This window comes from Protopterus annectens, chromosome 8.part0 (genome assembly GCF_019279795.1).
Source record: "Protopterus annectens isolate FY-2018-M chromosome 8.part0, PAN1.0, whole genome shotgun sequence".
Classification (NCBI taxonomy): domain Eukaryota; kingdom Metazoa; phylum Chordata; order Ceratodontiformes; family Protopteridae; genus Protopterus; species Protopterus annectens.
In genome coordinates, this window is record NC_056741.1 from 1,333,739,521 (window position 1) to 1,333,758,289 (window position 18,769).

General features: G+C 42.3%; 1 protein-coding gene across 1 annotated transcript in view; it reads left to right on the forward strand.

Moving 5' to 3' along the window:
* The window catches only part of SMURF2 (SMAD specific E3 ubiquitin protein ligase 2), a gene marked incomplete in the record, with an annotated part of 2,869,016 nt that overhangs the window by 1,957,500 nt on the left and 892,747 nt on the right, over window positions 1–18,769 (forward strand). The window contains 1 exon segment of the mRNA XM_044080880.1: window positions 7,033–7,243. Coding sequence (XP_043936815.1) covers window positions 7,033–7,243 — 211 coding nt within the window.

Consider the following 18,769-nt stretch of genomic DNA (forward strand, 5'->3'; position numbering starts at 1 on the left):
AAGGCACCTGTAGACCCATCCTGGATCTTTCACAGCTCAGCACCTTTCTGAAAGTTCTCTCCTCTAGAATGTTGTCTCTCCAGACTCTGTTTCCTCCTCTTCTTCCACAAGCTTTCCTAATCTTTCTGGATCTCAAGGTTGCCTATCTTCACATCCCTATTCATCTCCTTCTCAAGAAGGTTTTGCTTTTGTCTGTTTCTTCCTTGCATTTTCAGTTCTCTGCTTTGGTCTCTCTACTGTCCCAAGGGTCTTCACCAAATGCCTCATTCCTATGACTTTTGCAGAGTGAGGGGTGTTCACATTTTTCCCTACCTGGATGACCTACTCATTCAGGTTTCTTCTCCAGGGACTCTCCTCCAGCACATTCATTATGCTATTTGCCTCCTGAAAAGTCTGGGATTTGATGTGAATTTCCAAAAGTCCTTCCTCACTTCTTCTCAGGATCAGGTTTTTCTAGGCTGCAGGCTCCAGACCATTCCTATGCTGTAATCCTTGCCTCCTCCCAAGGCTTTGACTCTTAAGTGCTTATTTTTCAGTCTCTTCTCCCTCTGGTTTCAGTCTCTGCCAGGCAATATCTCAAGGCCCTAGGTTACATGGCCTCTACTATCCCTATGGTTCCTGAAGTCAGTTTGGCTTCAACATTCTCATCCTCTGGATTTTCTAGTTCCTCTTCTTCCATGCTTCAAGCTAGAGCTTTGGTGGTGGATTCACTAGCTGTCTCTGAATCTGGATCTTCCCTTTCAGCCATCACTCCCATCTCAGGAACTGTTTTCAAACTCCTCAGACATGTTGGTAGGGTGCTTCCTTCAGCCCTCTAAAGGTTCAGGGCCTTTGGTCAGTTCATCAGAGGGCAGACTCTATAATATCATGATTTAGTTCTTTGCTTTGCCCATCCTGGAGAGCTCTCCTCCTTGCCCTTCAGGCTTTCCATTCTCTGTTTCCTCCCAGGTCCTTTCAAGATCTTTACAGACTATCACTTTAATGTGATACATCAACAAGCAAGGTGAGTCACAGTCTTATCTCCAGTGCAAATTAGCTCTTCAGGTTTGGGGACTAGCTGTCCAGTATCAGGTCATTCTTAGGACAGTTTATATTCTCTTGAGTCACAATATAGTGGCAGATTCTCTGAGCAGGTCTGTAGCACAGACTCACAAGTGGATGCTTCATAGAGATGTGTTTCTGAACATTGTCCACTACTAGGGTACTCCTCACATAGATCTTTTTGCCTCCCCTCTGAACTGACAACTTCCTCTGTCTTGCACCAGGGTTCTCAGTCCCCTGGCTTGGAAGTTGGGCACCCTCCCTTTCTTTTGGAAGGAGATGTTTATGCTTTCCCTCCTCTTCCTCTCATACTGAGGGTCCTGTTCAAGATAGAACAAGACTCTTCCAAAAATGTTGTTGTTTACTACCTTTTGGCCCAGACAGTATTGGTTCCCTCTTCTTCTACACCTAGCCAAGGGCAATCACTGCAAGTTACCTCACAGGGTGGACCTACTCACACAACACAAGGGATCTCTCCTCCATCCTCACTTGTCCAGTATTCAACTGACACTGTGGGTGATGGGGTTTTGCTCACTTTTAGGCACCTTTTTTGTGAGGATGTGCTCTGGGTTCTGCAGGAGCCAGAAAACCCACTACCAGAAAGTCTTATTTGTCCAAATGGAAGAGATTTCTGTCTGTTGCCTTGCACATAACCAGGATCCATTTGTTGTGGAGATTCCTCTAATCCTTTCAGATTTGTATGAATTGCTCCATGCTGGGTTGGCTTAATCTTCTGCTAAAGCTCACCTTTCAGCTATTTCTGCTCATCTGCCTTTGACTTCTCCTTTGGCCTCCAGGTTTGAGGTCAGTTTCTGAAAGGTGTCCTTCATTTTAGGCCTCCCAGGAAGCCTGTTCCTCCTTCCTGGGACCTTAATTTTGTTCCTGAGAAATTGACTCAGGCTCCCTTTGAGCCTGCAGCTTCGGCTTCCTTGCAACTTTCTTCATGGAAGACTATCCTCCTTTTGGCCCCTTACTTCAGGTAGTAAGGTGTCTGAGTTTCAAGCTCTTGTGGCTGTTTTTCCTTTTTTGGTTTTTCATAGGAACAGGGTGTATGCGCATACTAATCCTCCTTTTATGCTCAAGGTGGTTAATGAGTTGTCTCTTGATCTATTCATTTGCCTACGTTTTTTCCCTTCTCCACAGTCTGCCAGTGAAAGGATTCTTCACACCTTGGGTTTGCATTGGCAGCTTGAGTATTATTTGGTTAAGACTAAGGCCATTCCCAAGTCCTTATTTCTTTTCATTATAGATCTCTTGGCTGTTTCTAAACCATTTCCTCTTGGATTTCTAAGGCCATTGCTTTTGTTATTTTCATAGAAAAAGCAGTTCTGCATTTGTAAAGGCTCATTCTACCAGTGTTGTGGCTTCCTCTGATGCTTTTTTCAAGTGCTTGGATACCAGTTCCATCCTTGAGGCTGCTACTTAGTTCTGTGTCCATACTTTCACTAAGCATTATAAACTGGACGCTGTTTCCAGGGCAAGTACTGGCTTTGCCAGAACTGTCCTGCATGTATTTTTGGAGTGTTCTTACAGGCCTTCCTCCTCCCAACTTTCCTTTTGACCTTTGGTACTCTTCCTTTAGTGAAGAATACTGCGACAGTGATTTGGAAGGACCTAGTACAGTTGTGTAAAATCTTACCTTAACAGTAGATGTCTTCCTCTTCACCATTGCAGTATTTGCTCCCTTACACATCCCCCTTTTCTTTTCTTGATGCACATGTTCCTCTTTTTCCTTGGACTGTTGTTCCTCCTGGGGCTCTTCAATGATGTACGTCATCCCTGTAACAATTTAAGGCATTGGTATAGTGACTGGATGTGGACTGCCCTTGGCAGGGGATCTCTTTAGAGAAGAATACTGCAACAGTGAAGAGGAGGACATTTACTGTTATGGTAAGATTTTACACAACTGTACTTTGAGTGAAATATACAAAGATTCATTCATGCATCTGCAGAGTATTTCCCCCTCATTGCTGATTACTTTTACATGCAGTTAAGCTGCCTGCAGGTGCAAGTAATTAATCTTGATAGTTTTGACCAGGGTACTTCTGCTTTTTGAGCCATGCAAGTCCCAATCCTGTTTGACCTTCTCTTGCTTTGCAAAACCAGTGGTGCTACAAACACCAGCTAAACAATCCTTCCTGCCATGGCAGCCTATGGAAAAAGTTATCACTACAGGTCAAAGTTCTACTTTGACTACCTTTGAGGCTCATCTTGGTGAATGGGTAGGCACAAATTTACACCAGGCTTGTCATGTACAACCTTGCTCAGTTTGGGAGGGCACATTCAGCTAGACTGGTTGCTACCTTACATGCCCTTTTCTGTATTGCAGCCTTAAGTGATACTTGTGCAGTAGCCACTTCCTATTTGCTGAATTCTTTTGCAAGGCATTTTCTACCACAGAAATACCATTCAAAACTGTGGTATCTAGATCCTGGTCTTCCTTTGGAATCTCAGTAATCAGAGATATGTTTCCATGAGAGTGACTGTTCTATAATATTGGCATGGGACTCTGTTCTTCTGTTAATGAGGATGGTCCTCTTCATACCAAATACAGAAATTATGTAATTAATTTAACAAATCTGGATTATCAAGTCCGTCTTCATTAATATACCCACTGTACTCCCCTCCTCTTTCTGACTTGGTCAAGAGGCTTATGTTTACTTTTGTCCACTTTTCCAGTGCACTAGTGATTTGGAGCAGAATGATTTATATCTTGACTTTATATATGGTAGTTTGCAAAGTTTACTAGGTGCTGTGTAATTCGAGAAGTGTACCTTCATGTAAGGCTTTGCACCCCCTGATACTGATGAACAGGATTGATGTGTGCAAAATTACAAAAGTCTTTGCATGTGGTAGGTTATTCAACCTTTCTTATTGACAGTGTAGAGAAGGAAACAGATTTGAGTTTTATGATTCCAAACAGTACAATGAATGTGTATTATGGCAGGAGAAAAATGTTTGCTAGTTGAAACGGTCATTTAAGCATGCATTATGTATACAGAGTTTTAGTTTTCAGTCTTCACTCTTCAAAAATATTTAGGCCCTTGTGTTGAAAATAGTTGGATGTGCAAATTAAGTAAGCAGTAATGATTATCAGGTTTTGGATTACAGGGGAATAATGGGACCAAGTAATGGTTTGTGTGATTCCTGTCATGTTAGGCAGAGTGTCTCCTCACCTGTGAGATGTCCATCTTTTTAATGTAACACCTACCCTGGATGGCATTAGTATTCTTAATAACCTGCTTCTGTTTGTTTTTAATTGATGTTAATGTATTGTTTTGTAAGTTTTAAAGGATTGGTTGCTTTGTTTCTTGGTGTTTTGAGGGAAATGTAGTCCCTTTTCTTGGTTTCTGTGTAATGTATGGTGCAGTTGCTGTTATTAACAACATCAAGATATTAAGACAGGTAATAGTGGAAGTGTACTTTAGCTAAAATGTAATGTAATGACAAAATGTTAGTTTGCCTGTGGCAATAATGTACAGAAAAAAATGGCAGTAGTAATTTGCAGACGTAGTAGCAGTCTTCTTTAAAATTTGTGTGACTGATGTTAAAAACTGATGGAAACGACCATTCCTTTCTGTAACCTTAATCCATTTCACCTACCCCGAGTAACAGGTAAAAAAGTAAAATGAAGTAGCAAGCATCTTTAATGACACTTAATTGCAAGTGTTTGGTCAAACTAAGTGCAGTAGCTGTATGGTTGTAGGTTTTTGTAATCTTTTTGTACAATAGGACATTGTATTTGTCTTTGTCAGTAGTTTTAAAAGGTGACAAGTATAAAGAACATTGTGTGCGTAACTATTTTTGCAAGTTTGATGTCAGCAAAGCAGTGGGGACAGCATGGGGGAGCTCTCATACAGGTTTGGTTTCATATAATAGTGTTATGGTAAATGTTTGTGTGATATGTTAGTGTGTACTGTGCAGTACAATGTACTGTTGAGTACACCTCATTTTAAATAATGTACTGTACCTGTAAGTTTTTTTTTTCAGAATTTTGGTCAGTATTTCTTAAGACAGCATGAATTAATGTGGGTGACTAGAAGAAAGCAAAAATCTTGAGTATAACCCTTGTGCGAAGTAAATGTGATTTATTCTGCATTTGGGTGTGCCATAAAGCACTGCGGAAAGTGATACAAGTTAAGTTGCTAGAGTTCATTTAGAAAGTGCTTTGAGTCAAATAAGCTATTCTGTGTAGAAGTATTAATTCATTTTTCCCTTCTTCAAAACGTTTTTACATACACATATAGCTAGTTGCTGTTTGTGTATGTCATTTATGCACATTCCTGTGGCCTATAGTAGCCAGGTAAAGGAGACAAGTTCCCTGCCAGTGCAAACATGCTTTTTGTAAGCTCACATATTCCACATCAGCCATATGGAACAGACAAAGGTTTTGAATATGTATTGGACTTACTGTGATTTGACATGACCCTGCAGCCAAACAAGTGGAGAGATGAGATTCATTTAAAAAGTTAACCTTGTTATTTATGAACTCTAGAGTTGGCAGTTTAACAGCTGAACTATTTTTAACTTCATAGTCATCAGTTCTGTAGCTGAGATGTAGGCATACCTCTCAACTGTGCAGATTTTTTGCCAAATATTTTTGGTCTGTTTTTCATAAAACTGTGATTTTCTGGCAAATTAGTGGCAAATCATTAAAGGATGAAGTTAGAAAATAATGACATACCTTTAAGTTTTGAGCTTCAGAATTCATCCAAATGCAAAACCTGTTATTCTGTCATCTTTCTAATTTTGTAAGCATGATATTTAAAAATTGTCCCAATTTCTGGGCCTTTATCCCACTTTTACTTATGACTTTGTCCAGATTTCTTGCTCTAAGAGGTTGAGAGGTACGGATGTAGGGATATTCTTCTAATGTGGGCAAGCACTCTGCAGCATCTCACTTCCATTCCTGTCCTCTCCAGTCCAGTGCTTGTGCCACTAGTCAAACAGAGGTCATCTGAGTCACAGTCAGGGTGTTGTCTGTGTGCAGATGGTGTTGTTTTAGAAGACGGTTGTTTTAAGTGTTTGCATTCAGGAGTTTAGATACTGTCAAATTTCTTTTCAATTAACGTTTTTATATATCTAACTAAGGAAAAGTTATCCCCACCCCCACCCCGGATTACAGCCATCATTCAGTGAAGGTTAGGTTTATTTTTGTATGCTCCTAACAAAACTCCCATTGGCTAGAATACATAATGCCAAGCCTGCTGAACTAGGCCATTGTAGTGCTTAATCCTTAGGGTGTTTGCACACTTCTTAGTGTGCTGACAACCCTTAGCTCCAGTTGCAAGTGCTGCAGTACTGCCCCCCCCCCCCAATGGAGCCTTTGCAGCAAGACTCAACAAGCATCCTCACCCCTGGACCACTTGAGACGCTCACTCCCATCCCCCATACTGTCTTCCAGCTGCTGTGCCTTTTGTCAAGACTCGAGGCATCTGAAACGTTGTCAGATTCAAAACCTGAACCTCTACACCACATCTGATAATGGTACTTTCTTCAGCAGCCTTGTGCAACATGTTCTTGTTGAGGGTGTTGGAGTCTATTATTTGTTGTTCCTTACTTTTCTATCACTGTTAAATAGATGGAAGCTGGCTTAAAATATTTTCTTGAGAGATGACATAGGTCACACAGGGATGTGCTAAAGTCTAGCTTCCGTAATTAGTTGTGCACTCTAGAATGTTTTTTTTTAGTGTTTGCCGAGTTAAGACCCTCCCATGTAAATTTATTTTCAGAGATGACTCAATAAATTTTGCCTGTTTAAGTGACTTGCCTAGAGTTGGACCTTATGAAAAGCAGAAATTGTGGTATTTGGGCTGAGGTCTAAGTAAAGAAATTTGTTTGTTCATTATCCCATCAGCTGAGATGTACTCTTAGTCACTTATGTTAGTACTTAAGAAACAAGATGTATTATGCATTCACAAAAGAAAACGAAAACACAAACTAAAAAAATGCAGTTTTAGTGACCTTATTAGTTGTCTTGTGTATTTCCAGTCGGCAAAATCAACTGAAAGATCAGCAGCAACAGCAGCCGCCCCAGGTGGTTCCCTTGTGCCAGTTTCCAGAGGAAGCAGAATGTCTTACAGTTCCAAGGTATAAGCGGGACCTGGTTCAAAAACTGAAGATTTTACGACAAGAACTGTCACAGCAGCAGCCACAGTCTGGTCACTGTCGGATCGAGGTGTCTAGGGAAGAAATATTTGAGGTATTTTTTTGTTTTTTCATTAGCTGACTGCAGAGGCCACTGCACAATGTGTTTTCCTCTTTTATTTTCTTTTTTGTGTATGCGTTTTTAATACTAAAGTGAATAACAGAGCTAGAGCACAGTAGTACTACCATCATGCCTACATTTGTAAGATACAAGTTTGGACTTTATCTTGCATTAATTGGAAAAGATGGGCTTTTTATAATATAGGGGCTATACTCGTATGACAAGCAACATGTTTGCAGACAGCCCAAATCTCATGCTTAGTGCACAGAGACGTTATCTGAGTAATTGCTTGCTTTTTTATTATTTTATTTTTTTTTATTAATCATCAAGTAATATAACCACAAGTAGTCCATGATGACAATTTACAACAATAACCATATCCTCATTTATAATTTCTCCGCTGTAAGTATCAGCACAAGCTTTGTCAAGATTGAATAATATAAGGGATATGTTCTCCCCACCACACAGTGCAGTTTTTTAAACACTTCATTACATTAGCACTTAAGACATAGGCACACATGCATATTGGAAAAGAAAACAAGCCATGTTAACATTTTATGATTTATATACATTAAATATTATATACGTTTTCTTTTTTTACAACAGCTCGCTTTAAGTGTAGCATTACATATATTGCTCAGTTTTCTTCCTTTAAACCTCACTCCACTTCCCGAACAATATTTTGCATCTATTGTTCCCTCAAATTCCATTTACTTTAATGCAATTTACTCCTTCCCTTTTATAAACATCCCATTTCCAGTTTTTATCTCCTTTACAATATTCAGTATTTCAAATACAATCAGTTTAGACTTTGATTTCCATTTTCTGGTAATTGCTTTTTTTGGCAGCCAGTAGAATTAAACTTAATATGGCCTTACTACAGCTAGAAGGCTGAAAACGCTCCAAAAAACACAAAACATGTTGGATAAAGAAACTTTATGAAAAACGCAAAGCTTTCGGGAAGAACCCTTTCTCAATACTGAATACAAACAAATAAAAAAGCAATTGCTTATATACAAGCCCAAAGACACATGACCGCAGCCAGAATCATGTGACACTATTCACATTTAAAATTTTGAAATTTTAAAATAACATAAAATAAACATATAACAGGAATGCAGTAGAAAACAACATGATCCAATGCATCAAGACATAATAAAACATGATCCTTATATAATTAAACAAAATATACCTAAAGAGTATGTAAATGTTTACTACAGCTAAGCAATTCAGATCCTTTGTGTCCCAGCTCAAAAGAATCATTTTCGTAGTTACAGCCATTTGGTTCCTAAGTATTTCTGGCAGAGTATTCTTTAAGGATTTTGTAAGATCTACCAGCTCATTACAATCCGAAAAAAAAAATGTTTTCCCAGTTACCTCTTTCCTCCCCATCACACTTAACATTTATCTACCTGAAGAAAATTCTTTGAAGTCTGCTTGGTGTATAAAAATTTCTATGCAAACACTTCCAAGCAAAAATCCTAAACCTTCTAGACTTTATTGCATGCCTGGGAACCATACATATGTCTCTACCATCGTTCCCTTGTAAATTGTTTTTCCAGCCTCTCTCTCTCTTACCAATCTTTTCTAACCTCACCTGATTGATTATTGCAGTTATCATGCAATATTTTATATGCCCTATTAATTATCTCCCTTTTCTAGATTCAACTAAAAACTCTACTAAGCCAGTCTTTCACTTGGTACTCCTCCATCCCTTTCTCTTCGTCTATACTCTGATACCAGTCCCTGGTAAGGAAGGCAGTCTTTAACATGCAATCCATGCTTCTAATTGGCCTCATCCAACTCTGTTACCTTTCTCTCTGTAGTTATTTGCTTCCAGTACTGTAGTTCCTTTGCCAGTTTTTTTCCAGTAAATTCTAGCCCACTCTTGCCTTTTTTCAGTACCCCTACTTGCAGTCATCCCCATTGCCAAATTATAATTTCTGCAGCTTTATGATTGTAATATTCTGTTTAGTGGTGGGTTCTCCTCAAGGATCTTCATCCAAAATCCCAGTCTGTCCTTATTTCTTGAACTTCCTTCCTGCTTAATCATCATCATCCCTTTCCACTCTGAATTATAACTTTCTACTTGTGTTATATATATGAGCCTTAATTGTGTAGCACTAAAATATCCCTTCAAATCGGTAATCCTAAACTACTTGTTCTGTTGGGAGTATCCCACTTAACTCTTACCCTTTTTGCCACCTAAATACATTTCTTGAAAGCTTTATTAAGTATTGAGCACAACTTCTCCTCTGGTTGATAAAAATATGCCTGGCCACTATGTAAACCTAAAGGGACTAAAAACATTTTCGCTGCTTGTATCTTACTGCACTTATCCGTAAACAAGAGCTTCCAGTGTCTCAATTTTTTTATCTTTTGTTTAGTAAGAAACCAGTACTATCCCAAACGAATAGACAGGAGGAAAAAAAAAAACAAATCCACCAAGACTTGTAGTAATAGTAACAAAGATCAAAAATTGTATCACTTTCGTCTACAAAAAGACTTCCTCAGAACAAAATACAACCTCAAACCAAACCTTTTATAACAAAACACATCAGTTAAAATCGACCAGTGAGATCAGATTTCTAATTAAACGATTATAAAGTTCTAAAAATACCACAAAGTCTAAAACAGTCTGTTCCACTTTTTGTGATACATATTTGTACTTACCTAACTTGTTAACTTTCAACCTTTTTATTAAAAAAAAAAAAAATTAAGATAGTCTCATTTATCTTAACTTCAGCTGCCATTGTGTTTCTTTTTCCTCAATCATACCCCTGTAATTCCCCCCTCTAAGATCTTTTGACACTTGTTCAAGAATAGAGAATAAAAACTTTTTACTCTGTTTCCATACTACACTGTTTAAATAAGGCATTATTCTGGTCCTTTATCTTTATAGAATGTAAATGTTCTTTAATGCATTTCTCCAGAAATTCCTACATAAAAACATTCACAATAGGAGCAAACACTAATATATATAATAGCTTCTGTCTTGCAGGTAAAAACACCAGAAATTGCTATAGTGCTATCTAAATGTTTCAGATTTACAAAAGGACCCTCCAAAACATACCTACAAGCAGAACAAGCCCCACAACTATACATTCCTTTGGTCTTGTTGGAAAACGACCTTAACGAATAAACCTTATAACCGTCATTCTGTAGAAGTCTTTTTAAATTATAACTGTTTTTAAAAGTAAACCTAGAAGTATTACCCAAAATTCTAACTAGATCCAAGTTACCCTGTAAGACTCCCCCAATTTCTTTTAATAATGAAAACGATGCTAGAACTCTCAAGGGTCATATCTAAACATCAAGCCTTGGTGTGATCTATAGATTCACAGTTTCCTTCCTTTTTTGATATTCAGCCCATATTTTAAAATGGGCTGAAAGTCAGTGGGGCTTCTGGAATGAATTTCATTAGCTGTAACATTTAACATCTCCTTTTTGTAACCCCTTTGTAAAAACAAAATCTCAGATCTTTGGGTTAATTATTCATTTTTTGTGAAGGTAAGATGGGACAATCTGTGTCAAAACAGACCATTTTCAAGTGGTTGTCTAAGACTGTTAACCTTTTTGTACTCTCACTGTAACAAAACTGTTCCAGACAGGGTCAAGGCCCACTCTACAAAGGCCTTGGCTTCATCTATGGCTTTTTGAAAAGGGTTAGGTCCTAGAAGATAATACTTGCCCCTCTGTCCATACTTTTAGAAAGCACTGTAAGCTTGATTCCTTCTGTAGGTCCAGATTGAGCTTTGTTGGACCATTCTCCAGGGGGTTATCCACTCTTATTCCTCCAAAATGTAGTTAGCTAGAGTAATGTACCCATATAGCTAAAGCTAGAGTAATGTACCCATATAGCTAAGGCTACTGCATCAGTGATCAATATGAAGAAGATATAGTACAGTTGTGTAAGTAAACTTATTGTAACAGTAGATGTTCAAATGATCACTGCTACCATGGCCACTCCCTCCCTCCACCCCCCTTGTTTTTTTAGTGTGCTTTTTATGCTGGGGTGTAGACATTTATTTTTATTATTTTTGTTCATAGCTTTGCCCTTTCATGGCTCAGCCTCTCTCTCTCTGTTGGCAGGAAAGCTCTGAAGGGCTTCCAGCTCAAATGTTCTGTTACCTCCCTTATCTCACTAGTACAGCTCTTATACTGGAAAAAAACTCCTGTTTCTCTTGCAGTGTTTCTTTCTCGTTGTCTGCTTTCCCCCTTTTCCTTGTTTCATTTCTGTCATTCAGTCTTTAATCTCTGCCATATCTCCCTTTCTGATCTTTCCCCTGTGTAACAAACTTCAAAACTTTTTAGCTGAGTATAAACTCATTCAGAATCTTTCATTGTCTTAATTGCTGATTTCCTAAACTATCAAAGTGCAAACTTTCTCTCTGGTAGACATTGCTGGAAAACACAAGCTGCTATTAGATGTTAAGTTGTCAATCTCGCCTTCATTCTTGCTTGATGGGTTCGGAGCCGATCCCTCGGCTCCGACTCGGCACTTGCTAAGCTCGAGAGTCACTTTTACCAGCTCGAGGCAGCCCCATATCCCATGATGCAAGGCGGTAAGTACCCAGATCTCGTTTGCCGCTTCGCTTATGAGGTCCTCCTTTTACCAGCTCCTGGTAAGTGATTTACTAATTCGCTAATTTAGCCCCTTTTAACTTAAAAACCCCTTATTGTTAGTTTTATTTAGTTTTAATCTGTTTCTGACAGAAATTTGTCTGTCTCTTATTTTTTTAGTCAGACTTTACCCATCCCATCCCCCCTGTTAGGGTGTGTGTGTGTTTTTGTAGTTATACCTTTTTGGTATATTTAAATTTAAATTCTTTGACTGGTGTGTGTGTGTGCTTGTGTACACCATGTCAAAAGAAAGGGTCTCAGGCTTTAAGAAGTGTGACTCGTGCTGTCAGAAGATGTCTCTGACAGACGGTCACACTTCTTGCCTTTATTGCCTGGGGCCTCTTCACCTGCAGGACTCCTGTGCTATATGTCATTCTTTCAGCCAGAGAGTCCTGCAGGAAAGAAGAAACAAATTAATACTCAGGGGCCTTCTTAAGCCGGAGGGCTCTCCGCTAAGTCGGCTCCACCTAAGACTGCCAAGTCTTCCAAGGCCCAGGCTTCTGTGTCAAAGCCTGCGGCCTCGGCTCCGACTTCGTTCTGAGTCGAGATCGGCCGGCTGGAGCCGATTCTGGCTTAACAAGCCTTCGGCACCGATGGCTATCGGTGCCGATTCGCATCGACCACTTCGGTGTCGGTTCCGATCGCATCCGACCCGCATGTGGCACAAGCATCGGTGTCGGCTCCGATCGGCTCCGACACCGTTACTTTTGTGGCTGTATCGGCTCCGCTGGAGCCGATGCATCGAGGCTACCTGTCGGCTCCGATAAGTTGTCGGCTCCGACAGGTTCAATAGTTTCATCGGTTCCGATGGCTCCTTCGAGGAAGAGGTCGAGGTCTCCTTCCTTGGAGCCGATACTTTCGCCCGGCTTCACCTCTCCTCTCGGAACGGAGCCATCGGAGCCGATCTTCAAAGTCATCCAGGCTTTCGGACCATGACTTAGAGAGAGTGGTCAGTAGATTACTTAAGTCACAGGCACTGGCCCAAATGTTACATAGTCCGTCTCAACAGACGACTATTGGTCCACACCCCGTTACAGTTCCTCCTTCAACTCTACCCCAGAGCTTGGAGTTGGAGTCTTCTGGAATGGTTACTGCTACAGCTGAAGGACGGATACCCCCTTCTGTCCCTTCAGCCTCTACTCTTATCTCCTCTTCGAGACCTTCCTTAGAGGGATTCAGTGGCCGGGCTTCCATGGTCTCCTCCGAGGGGGTGAGTGGCATCGGACCCTTGTCCGAACCCGCTCTTCCCCTTGGAGCCTCGGCCTTGGTGAGCTCGGCTCCGACATCTGCCTCGGAGACTTCCCTTTCGGTGGTCCCTGGAGTTCCTAGCTCTTGAACGGGTTCTCTCGGACCTGCCTGGGAGGGGAGCATTCGAGGTGATGAAGAGTGTGCTGGCCACTGGTATCAGCCAGCAGTCTGTTCCCTTAGCTCCTCCCTCTATAGTGCCTGTTGACATCTCTGCCACTTCTCTTGCTACAGGACCCAGAGATCCTCCGCCTCAGGTTTCCCCATTGGGAATTTCCCCCTCTTCCGTGGATTCTCCTGATGTTTCGGGAGATCCTCCTAGGAAGAGGACTTGTAAGAGGAAACACGTAGACTCCCCGGAGTCTATCACTTCAGATACTGACTTTGCTGAGTCAGAGGGATCCCCAAGATCCCTCTGAGGATGTCTCCTTATCAGACATCCTAGAACTCCTTAGACAGAGGGGAAACTGGCCCACCAATAATCCCTCTGAGGATGAGTCAGTATACCTAGAGGCGTTTGGATCTCGGCCCTCCACCTCCTGGGTGTCTCCGCCTTTCGAACCCTTATGCAGGTTATTGCCCGAAGGCGTGGGCTGCTCCTGACTCTGTAGAGCCAGTCCCTAGGAGGCCTTCAAAATTTATCACTGCCCCGTGTGACAAGCAATTCCTCACTAAGGGTGTCCCCGCTGATGCCATGGTGGTGGCTGCTGCCACCAAGAAGGAACTTGCAGATCCTTCCATACCCGTCCATCCTCCTAATAAGGACTCTAGGACCATGGATAGGTACGGTAAGCAGATGTTTTCCTCAGCGACCTTTGCTATGCGTTCGCTGAATTACCTATGTCACTTCACCAGACTCCAGAGGGATATCCTTAAGGAGCTGGGTGAAGTAGTACAGGATCCTACAGCTGCAGGGGCTCAAGAAAAAATTGCTTCGCAGCTAGGAACCCTTAATTCCATTGCAAACTCCTCCATGCGGCTAATATCATATGCTGCTGATGGAGCGAGTAGGGCCGCAGGTACAGGTGTGGCTCTTAGACGCCAAGCCTGGATGCGGCTATGTGACTTTGCAGATCCCTTTAAGGCGCCCTTCACAAATTCTCCCTTTGATGGGTCAGCTTTGTTTGGCCCTCAGGTGAAGGAAACTTTGACCAGGTGTGAGCAGGACGGCAAGACTCTTTCTGCTGTAGGAGTCCGTTCTTCCACGCCTTCTACAGCTTACCCCAAAGGACAGAAAGGTGGCAAAATGTGGTTCCACAAATCCCAAGGACTCACGCCGATTCACGTGGTCAGTTTACCCCTAGAGGCAGAGGGGTAACAACAACAGACGCTCTAGAGGCAGAGGGGTCCAAAAACCAGGGAAACAGAGAGCCTCTCTCTGACAAGCCCTTTCAGCATCCCTGAGATGTTGCCCAGCTGTCCCTCCTTGGAGGCAGTCGGGAAGATTATCACTGTACCCAGAAGCCTGGCATTCACTCACTCAAGACAGATGGGTACAGTCGGTCATAGCCGTGGGTTACATAATTCCTTTCGAGGAAAGTCCTTTCCCTCAAATTCCCTTCCAGATGTACCACCCGGTCTAAGGGAAATTGCAGAGTTAGAAGTCTCAAAACTACTGCAAAAGAGCCATTCAGCCAGTTACAACAGACCATTCAGAGCCGGAATCTACTCAAGGTTCTTTTGGTCCCCAAAAGACGGGAGACTGAGACCAATATTGGATCTCAGCAGACTCAACAAGTCTGTGAGGAAGACAAGATTCCGAATGGTCACTCTTCAGTCAATTCTGCCCTTCTTACAGAAGGACAATTGGATGTGCTCAATAGATCTTCAGGATGCGTACTATCACATCAAAATTCACAGACGCTCCAGGAGATTTCTCCGCTTTCGGCTGGGGTCCAGTCATTTCCAGTTCAGAGCCCTGCCCTTTGGTCTCACTACAGCCCCCAGAGTGTTCACCAAATGCATGGCAGTGGTCTCGGCTCACCTGAGGCGTCAGGGATTCCAGGTGTTTCCGTATCTCGACGACTGGCTCCTGTCAGCCACCACCAGGCATCAGCTTATTCAAGCCAGGGATTACACAATAAGTCTTTGTTCTCATTTGGGCATCTCGATCAACTTCGAAAAGTCATCCTTATCGCCCTGCCAGTCTATTACTTTCATAGGCGCAAACTTAACCACTGTTCGGATGTCAGCTACCCTTACAGATCAAAGAGTTTCAGACATTCAGAGTCATGTCAGGATCATTCTGGCCAACAAGAAAGTACAGGCCAGAATGGTTCTAAAGGTTTTAGGCCCCATGGCTGCGGCCATTACTCTTCTTCCCCTGGCTCGATTCTACATGCGCCTTCTTCAGTGGATGCTGTTCACACAGTGGTCGTACCAACAACTTCCAATGCGTCACCAGATTCTGGTGACACAGACTTGCAAAGATCATCTTGCTTGGTGGATCACATCTCCTCAGGTTCGCCAAGGCAGGTACTTTGTACCCCCATCCCCGATAGCCACTGTCACCACGGATGCCTCCCTGATCGGGTGGGGGGGGGGTCATTATCAGGGCAGGATGGTTCATGGGACGTGGCAGCCGTTCGAGTACCATCTGCACATAAATGTCCTGGAGATGAGAGCAGTGCTTTTAACGTTGCAAGCCCTCAATGACTTTCTTCCCGTAGGGACAATTGCAGTCCACACAGACAACATGTCTGTAGTTTGGTATATCAACAAACAGGGCGGAACCAAGTCCTACCCCTTGTGTCGAGAAGCGCTCAGACTATGGCAATGGGCGATCTCCTCTCATCGGTTTCTGGTAGCAACGCATATCCCTGGGAAAACCAACATTGTAGCGGACAGATTGAGCAGAGCTATTCTCATGCCTCACGAGTGGTCTCTCAAGCAATCTATAGCGGAAGAGATATTTCTGGAATGGGGTCGCCCATGTTGCGATCTTTTGCTACTCCCCAAAACAGCAAATGCCCAGACTTCTTCTGTCTCTTCCTCTACCAGGCCATCCCCCAGAGACGCTCTGACCCAGGATTGGCCCCAGGGACTTCTTTATGCCTTCCTCCATTTCCTCTGATCCCTCAAGTTATCCAGAAAGCTACCGCTTTGAGAGCCAAATTGATTCTCATTGCCCCTTACTGGCCTCGACAAGTTTGGTTCCGTTCCTCCATCATCACCTTTTGGTGCAGCCGTGGCATCTGGACCCAGTGCCAGATCTTCTGATTCACCAATCCGGTCAGCTGCACCGGTCTATCCCTTCTCTCAACCTCACAGCATGGTTGCTCCACTTCCTTCCTTAGCCAGGCTTCCTTTGATCTCTAACCCAGTTAGAGACATCATAGTAGCTTCGTTAAAATCCTCTACCAGAAGGATTTATACAAGCAAATGGAAATGTTTCTCTTATTGGGCTAAGGCCAAGAATATTGATCCTTTCACTGCCCCTGTTCAGGCAGTCCTGGACTTCTTAGCAGAGATTTTTCATGCAGGCTCCTCTTCTTCCACAGTCAGAGTTCAATTGGCTGCTATCTCCAACTTTCATGTCGGGGTCGCAGATCATAATATTATGTCCCATAGGCTCTGCAGGGCCTTCTTGAAAGGAATTTTCCTACTAAAGCCTCCAATCAGGAATCCTCCTCCTCAGTGGGATCTAAATTTAGTGCTGACATCCTTGATTCTTCCCCCCTTCGAGCCAGCTGTTTCTTGTTCCCTGAAATTTCTTTCTTGGAAAACTTTATTCCTAGTGGCTATTACATCGGCCAGGAGGGTGTCTGAACTTCATGCTCTATCGGTTCGACCCCCTATTTGGTTTTTCACAAAGACAGAGTATCTTTGAGAACTAATCCAACCTTTTGCCTAAGGTCGCTTCAAAGACCAATTTGAATCAATCCATTGATCTCCCTGTATTTTTCCCAAACTGTTCAGACAGAGCTGAACAAAAACTAACTTATCTTGATGTCCACCGTCAACTTAGATATTATTTGGACAGAACAAAAAAATTTAGAAAATCTGATCAACTTTTTGTTTCCTATGCGGATAATAAAAAAGGCCTTCCTGTTTCTAAAGTGACCTTGTCCAGATGGCTTTCTTCGGTCATCTCTGAAATTTATCTGCTCAGGGGAAAACAGCTGTGCTCAAAACCTAAAGCACATTCAACTAGGAGCTTAGCTACTTCTACAGCCTTTCAAGCTAGACTTCCTTTAGACACTATTTGTGCAGCGGCCACTTGGGCCACTCCTCACACTTTTGTTTCCCATTACAAATTGGACTTGGCCTCCAGGGACAGAGCCAGTTTTGGCTCTACAGTCCTCAAGAGTCTGTTCCATTGAGCCACCCAGGATAGAGGTGCTAGGGACGCGGTCCCATCAAGCAAGAATGAAGGCGAGATTGACAACTTAACATTAAGAAGTTATGTACCTACCATAACGTTCCATGTTAGTTGTCTTCTCTCGCCTTCTTTCTTGCGACCCTCCCTCCTTCCCCCAGGCCTGGACAGACCTTGTTATAAAAGATTATTATGCTGAAGACCATTCAGACCTGGTCCTTCTTCCATCCTGTAAGTTTTCTTTCTTCCTTTGGGAAGTGTTTTATGCTTGGTGCTATTGCCCTTTATCATCAAACGAGATCTGGGTACTTACCGCCTTGCATCATGGGATATGGGGCTGCCTCGAGCTGATAAAAGTGACTCTCGAGCTTAGCAAGTGCCGAGTCGGAGCCGAGGGATCGGCTCCGAACCCATCAAGCAAGAAAGAAGGCGAGAGAAGACAACTAACATGGAACGTTATGGTAGGTACATAACTTCTTATTTTGTGATGTAAATTGAGAATGTTCATCATTGGATCACTGCTGCAGTACCCTAAGCTATATAGTTGCTGTTTTGCCATGGGTTGGACCAGCAGGTTAGCTTCCACCACATTAGGACACCTTCCATATGCCCTGGCCACTTCCTGCACAAGGAAAGCAGAATAAAGTCAGTGCCTAGAGTGCCAAAACTTCAGAATTTTCTTTCTTCTGAATGTTGCACTCCTCTATGGGCTTTAAGTGATTGAAGACCATCTAACGCTTCTACAAGGCTGAGCAGGTTTGTACCTCTTTGGGGATGATCATCTTTTTAGTCAAACATTGCTTTAAGCCATATATGGGCTCTTTAGTGGTTGCCACTAAACATTTTACTTCAGAAACTTACATTTTCAATTGTGGCTGCCAATGCCTTGATTCCTGTGGTATTGTGGGTTTGTTATTAAAATTATTTACTGTAAAACCTTAATTTCCTATCAGAATACTTTACTGAGTCGGCTAAGATCTGCTAACCAGCTGACAGACAGTTGTGTTCCTGTGAGGATTCCCTTTTTTTTTTTTTTTTTTTTTTTTTTTGTGAGTAATAGTTTACTATTTCTGTATAACAGTGTTGAGGGGCTGGTGCTAGTGTGCCTCCAAAATAAGTTTTTCAGTCAGGAGGTAACATAGACTCTTCTATTCTCTGCTGTCCTTCAGGGAGACTCCTTTTGAGGCTATGACATTGATTTGGGTCCCAGTAAGACTGTCTATCCCTTCTCAAGCCACAAGAAGGAAAAAGTTATCCAGGAGGCTTTCCAGCTTTCTCTTCCCCTCAGCTGCTGATGGGCATCTCTGCTGTGACCATTAGTTGTCCCTTGGATT